Source organism: Mustela erminea, chromosome 4 (assembly GCF_009829155.1).
Source record: "Mustela erminea isolate mMusErm1 chromosome 4, mMusErm1.Pri, whole genome shotgun sequence".
Lineage (NCBI taxonomy): Eukaryota > Metazoa > Chordata > Mammalia > Carnivora > Mustelidae > Mustela > Mustela erminea.
Genome location: NC_045617.1, coordinates 612,690 through 619,032, shown reverse-complemented (window position 1 = coordinate 619,032; position 6,343 = coordinate 612,690). Strand labels below are relative to the sequence as shown.

At 59.4% G+C, this 6,343-nt stretch overlaps 1 protein-coding gene across 1 annotated transcript; it reads left to right on the top strand.

Moving 5' to 3' along the window:
• Window positions 1–112: 112 nt before the first annotated feature.
• LOC116587914 (basic proline-rich protein-like) lies at window positions 113–5,628 on the top strand. Its single transcript, XM_032338400.1, has 4 exons — window positions 113–132; window positions 191–857; window positions 905–1,581; window positions 5,574–5,628. The coding sequence occupies exons 1-4, from the start codon at window positions 113–115 to the stop codon at window positions 5,626–5,628; spliced, it is 1,419 nt and encodes a 472-aa protein (XP_032194291.1).
• Window positions 5,629–6,343: the final 715 nt, after the last annotated feature.

Below are 6,343 nucleotides of genomic sequence, written 5' to 3'. Positions count from 1 at the left end.
CCGCCCGGGCCCCGCCCCCTCCGCCCGCCCGCCGCCGCCGCCGCCGCCGCCGCCCGGGGGCCGGCCCCTGCCGCCGCGCGCCCCGCGGCCCGCCAGCGCCGCCGCCACCGCCATGGCCGCCGCCAGCGCGCCGCCCGGCCGCCGCGGCTGAGGGGGCGGAAGGAGGCCGCCGGCGGCCCGCGCGCGTCAGCCCGCTCCGCCGCCGGCCCCGGCTCTTCCCGCCGCGCCGGCGCCCCTCGGCCCGCGCCCCCGGCCCCGCGCCGCCGCCCCGCTCGCCCCGCTCGCCCCGCTCGCCCCGCGGCCCCGCGCGAGCCTCCGGCCGCCGCCGCCGCCTCCCCGCCCGCCGCAGCCCGGCGCGCTCCGCGGCCCCACCTCCCGCCGGCGCCCCAGCCCCCAGCCCCGCCCCGGCCCGCCGCCCCTCGGCGCGCTCGCAGCCGCCCCCTCCCCGCGGCCCCCGGCCCGGCCCCGCCGCGCGCCCGCCCTCTCCTCCCACCGCGCCCGCGCCGCCCCGCCCGGGGGTCCCCGCCGCCCCGCCCCCGCCCCCGGCCCCTCCCCGGGACCCTCCGCCGCCTGCCCCCGGGGTCCCCTCCGCCCCGCCCCCCTCGCCGAGGGACTCTCCTCCCTGCCCCCTTCTCCCGGGGGTCCCCGTCCCCCCGCCCCGGTCTCCCGACGGACCCTCCCCCCGGGGGTCCCCCGTCCCGGCCCCGCCCCCGCCCCCGCCCCCGTGGGCTGAGTCCCGGGGGGCCGTGGGGGCCTCTGCCCGTTTCCTCGCGAGGCGGCCTTGGCCACCGCCCTGGGCCGCCTTTGTTCTCCGCCGGCGGCTCGCGCTCCCCGCCGCTCCGGGGCACCTGCGCGGGGGCTGGTGCGCTGCCCGCGCGTCCCGGCCGGTTCTAACCCGCCCCGCGGCCGGCCGCAGCCCCCGGCCAGAGCGGCTGGAGCGCGGCTCGCACGCGGGACTCTGCCCCGGGCCGCGGCCGGCCGCGGGGAGCCCGGGAGGCAGCCGGGGGTGGGGGGGACCCTCCGGACTCTGCGGGGCCGCCTGTGTGGTCCGCGCGGCGCCGAGGTCCCCGGCGACGGCCGCTGGTCACGCGGCGACACGCGGGGAGAGTTTTCTCTGGGCTGGACGGACCGGTTCCTGGGCCTCACCTGGGCCTCTGCAGGGCGACCCGAGCACGGCGGGACCGAACCTTCCAGGGACACGGCGGACCGTCGCGACGACAAGGGAACACAGACCTGCGGGGCGGACCCCGCAGCGGACACGTCCTGGTCCGAGAGCGGCCTCCTTCCGGACAGTGGGCCCAGGACTGATTTCTCTGCGGTTTTGCTTCCACTCGGCGAACGCACCTGGGAAAGGTGCCACAGGTCTGGCAGCCGGTTCCTGACCCTGTCCGGGTCCGCTCAGAAATGCACCAGGGCTGGACGCTCCCAAAGCCCTCCGAACCTAAACTCTGCTCGCACTCACAGCCCCGGACCCGCTGAAAAAAATGGCCTGAGTCCACCAAGAAAGATCATCTGCTTTCCCCCGAACTCTCTCACTGCTCAGGGCCGCACTCAGATCCCCTGGGGAGAACTCAGCATGAAGTGTGTGCAGACGTGTTCAGAGGGTAACTGGATATATGCCCCGAGGTTGGCCCACTCTCGGACACAAGTTCAAAACTCATCATTCCAAGTCAATGATACTATTAGAGCCGGAATATTTATTTTAAACATTTTATTTGTTTATGTGACAGAGAGAGAGATCAGAAGCAGGCAGAGAGAGAGGGAAGCGAGCTCCCCACTGAGCAGACAGCGGGATGTGGGGCTCCATCCCAGGACCCAGAGACCATAACCCGAGCTCAAGGCAAAGGCCTAACCCACTGAGCCCCCAGGCGCCCCTATGGCCGGAATATTAAGGAGACCCTCTGTGGATGACAATCCCTACCCACGGGCAGTTTCCGCTCTGAAAGGCCAGGACACAAATATGTAAATGTATTTAAAGGCAGCTTAACTTTCACAAGTACAAAAGTGACGATTTTAAGGTTGACATAGAATTTGAAAAGTATCTTAAGAGACTGGAGTAGGACAAGTCCAGGTGAAGGGACAATCGGAAGAGGAAATAGGGTTTCAAGCCTGAAAAAGACTGAGAGGTGGGAAAAGGCACACCAGCCCGCGTGGGTTGAAAGTCGCGTACGTGAAGGCAGACGCCAGGAGTTGAGGGAATGGTGGGAACTAAGATAAGAGTTCAGATTTGGGGGACACCTGGGTAGCTCAGTCTTCTGCCTTCAGCCGGGGTCCTGGGATCAAGTCCCACGTCAGGCTCCCTGCTCAGCGGGCAGCCTGCTTCTCCCTCTCCCACTCTCCCTGCTGTGTTCCATCCCCCCCCCCACTCCCCGCCCCATCAAATAAACAAAATCTTTTTTTTTTAAAGAGTTAATATTTTGAGGGCACCTGGGTGGCTCAGTCAACTGAACACCTGACTCTTAATCTTGGCCCAAGTCTGGATCTCAGGGTGGTGAGATTGAGCACAGCATGGAGCTCCCTGCTCAGCGTGGAGCCTGCTTGGGATTCTCTCTCTCTCCCTTTCCGTTTGCCCCTCCCTCTCTTCGAAAAATAAAATGAGATAAGATTGTGGTCAGTACCACCTGTGTCACGTAATAGCGGCGTGGTCCATAGCGAATGGGTGAATTGTTAATCTCTCTCAATCTCCATTTCCTCATTTGTAGGACTAAAATAATAATGTCCATCCAGTTATTCCACAAATATTTTAGGAAAAGCAACTATGAACTAAGAATTACGTTAGGCGATGGAGACCGTGAGGAATCATTCACTCGTTCATCAACACCACCTTATATGCACCCAGCTGGGAACAGAAAAGGAGCAGAAAACTAAGTGACAGACGCTGTAAACTCCGAGGAGAGAGCGTTTCATACAGTGGAACAGTCAACCGTCTCAACGGAGAGGTTGAATAAGATGAGGACAGAGAAATGTCCGTTGTATTTAGCAAATTGGGGCCAAAAAGCAAACTTCATTATTTTGAGCTGTTTCTAAGGTGTGACAACTCCAGAAGCTAGACTGAAGTCCCTCGAGGTGGGAAGAGGAGGTGCACGTGGGAGGAAGTTTGCGCCGGCACTGGAGAGAGAAGCAGCTAGAGAACAGGGCGGTCGTCTTTACGGTGGGACAGAGGCGAGCAAGCTTGGATGCTGGCGAGGGGGCGCAGAGGGGACACCAGGTGCGGAGCTAGGGGAGACAGCTGCGGGAAGGCCTGCGGCCGGCACAGGGCCTGGGTGACCCCCGGCAGCAAGAACACAGTCCATCCACTGCGACAAGACGGAAGCAGAATGTGGCTGCAGGCGCAGGGAGGTCTTGACACTCGCTGCTGGAAAACTTGGAAGATTTTCCTCTGATGAAATAGGAGGTGAAACCACCCCCGGAAGTGAGAGAGGAGGGGGGAGGAGGAGGAGCAACATTCCTGGGGCCAAGTGGTTTGTTTTCGGTGGGCGGCTTCAAGGGAAACCAGTCCGTCCGGTTTTTCCATGTTCTCAGTCAGACTGAGCTGCTTGAATTCAGGCTATGAATATGCGTTTCCTTCAGGAAGGGTTTTCCCAGAGCGGCAAGAGAGGCAAAGGAACCGGAGTGTGTTTGTAAGGGAGCTGTTTAATGGTGGGTTATGGCATCGGGTGGAGATTTCAGTAGGATTCTACAGTGCTGAGTCCTAAGGACAGAAAAGGGTTGTATAAAAATAACCTGCTGGCGTCCAGGATTTCAGAGGTCATACAGCGATTGATGGTAGCAGAGTCTACAGGGTGAACCGAGGAGCCAGGTGAGCCAGGGCAAGGGGTCACCAAACGGGAGCTGGTCAAGGAGTCAGGAAGCTAGAGGACAGACTTCCCAGTTTTCAGGAGCGCACTGGACTGTAAAAACGACCGCAGGAACTGAGACCGCACAGTGATCTGAGTGATCAGAGAGAAAATTTATAATTGCCCAAAACTTTTGGTAAAACGTCTAAAACTCCCTTACTGCCAATTGTAAATGTATAGAGCATTTTTTAAATTGTAAAACTAATATTTAGTAAACTATAAATACGGAAAACACAAGAATTCGTGCTTTATTTCTGTGTAAACACTTTGCCAAGAGTAGTTGGAACTTGCTTTCTCCTGCCATCACGTACCTTTTGTGCCTTGATAACATCCCAACATCTGACGTTTTGTGTCTTCAGTGTCATACGACACCTTCAAGTGTCCTTAACGTGAAGTTGTCATCAGTGTCCCTTCACCCTTTGTCAGTCACCTGCTCGAACTGATCTGTGTGACCCGGATGCAGGGTTCCCAGCAGTGCCCTGGCCTGGCCCAGCACCTTAACCAGAGCTCAACACTGACCAGCTCTGTGGGCCTCCGAAAGGACACGACCAGACTTGACTGCAGTGAACTCGCTTTTCATTCTGTCTGTAATAACAGTTTTCTTTCGACGTGACAAGTAATGCCAACACTTGGCCTGAATGCTAGCCAGACGCACCGGGCTCTGTCGTTACTAGTTACCATCTTCTGTCCACAGCTGAAGAACGTCTTGTCAACACAAACAGTCAGATGTGGACCCAACGTTACCGTGCTTTCTCTCCTTGTTGGACAGGACCGTCATGCAGGCTGAGGTCATCGTCGGGGCCTCATTCTTGCCATTTTCAAATTTCCTAATCACATCCAATTTCACTGTCAGCTCCTCACTTATTTCTTTGATGTGCTTTCAACTTTTTTGGGCACATTTTATAAAACAAAATTTTAATGTAAAAAGGAACGCTCTTTTTATGGTCCATTTTTGTAAAACACCCTGTGGGGCTGTCACTGGGAGGCAAGGAGGCAATACAGCTACACTCCTTGCTGTCTGTGCTGAGGCCGGAGGCAGGAGTAACCGGGTGCAGTGACCTGTCACTGACGGGCTTGGCGAGGAGGCCCGGGCTGCGTGAGGGCCATCGGTGTGGCGATCTGTGGCTGGGCACTAGCTGTGAGGTCTGCGCTCGATGTGATGTACTTCCTCAGTCAGTGCAGCAGAACAGCGGAAATTTGAGTCATGCTTCTGGGGCACTGGTGTTTCAAGACAGGACTGTGGCCATCCGAGTTTGTTCATAGCAGAGCAGCGCCTGCGTGGGGACTGCCTCACTAGACAGCTTTCCGTGTGCACATCGAAGGCACAAAGAACGGTAGCAGGAGTCAGTAGAGACGGAGGCTGGGGTCCCCTAGCCCTTGTCTTGAGGAGAAGGAACCAGCCAGGGGCCGTGGGCAGCAGCGGCACGCGGGCGTGAAGAGGCGTGAACACACACGGAGGCTCTGCCAGGAGCCGGGGCACTGAAGGCCAGAGCGGCTGTGTCGAGGACGGAGCGGAAGAATAGCGTCTGCTGAGGGCTGTGGTAGGAGGGGTGTGCGGGGACCAGACCGAGGTCATCTTGGACACACCCACCACGGTGGCCACTCTGTGGCCATCCTTCTGCTTGAGGGCACCCTTAATTAGGCCTACACCCGGGGCCTCACCTGCTTGCCCTGCCCCGGAGCTCGGACTCTGACACACGATTCCTAACCATTCTGCCCCTCGCCGGTCCCCCGCAGGTACGCCTGCCCTCCAGGGCTGAAAGAGTGGGTCTTAAGGAAGGTGGGCGTGTAGAGGTCTAGCCGACACTGCTGCCCAAGATGCGCTTCTGTCCGCAGGTCCCCTTAACCAACCATTTCTCCTCAAGCTGGACTTGGCCTCTTTCTTTGGCCTTATGGCTCCTTTGGGGATGTTCTGCATGTACCTCCCTTTCAGAGAACAGGGACTCTCCATGGGGACCAGCCAAGTCCTTCTTAAGGAAAGAGACTCAAAATGCATCTGGAGGAGAAGCTGGGGACAGAGAGGAGTGCCGTGAGGTCTGCAGAGGAAGGTCACTCACTTGCTGTAAACAGCTTCGAGAAGCCGGATGTCAGATCATGGGCGTGCAGGGGAGGTGGAGGCGGCGGGAGGGTCGGAGCCGCTCGTAAGGAATTCAGCGAGGTGTGTATGGGGTTGGGGAGATCCTTGTAAGAACTCCCATCAGGCAATACCTGCAGGTCCCATTTGAGGATGAGGAAGCTCCGGGGCTCTCTGAAGGGCTGGGCCAAGCGCTCCGTGATTCGTCACGTGGCCCCGCGCCACCTGCATCACTCTTTACAAACAGGAGGCCACAGGCTTTACTACTACATCCTCAAGTTCCCCAGGAAGGCACACGGCTTACCGACCTGCTGCACGGGCTCGTCACCACTTCTGCGGCCGTGGCTCACAGCGGACCAGTCCTGTGCTGAAGATCTGGGGCAGCGATGACCCGTGATTCTGCTGCACAGCCCAGAACTGTTGGTCCTGGATT

Excerpts from the sequence above, each read along its gene's own strand:
- LOC116587914 (XM_032338400.1), top strand. The coding sequence starts at position 113 with ATGGCCGCCGCCAGCGCGCC. Across the intron at positions 133-190 it reads ATGGCCGCCGCCAGCGCGCC|CCCGCTCCGCCGCCGGCCCC; the intron begins GCCCGGCCGCCG and ends CGCGCGCGTCAG. Across the intron at positions 858-904 it reads CTCCGGGGCACCTGCGCGGG|GGCCGGCCGCAGCCCCCGGC; the intron begins GGCTGGTGCGCT and ends AACCCGCCCCGC.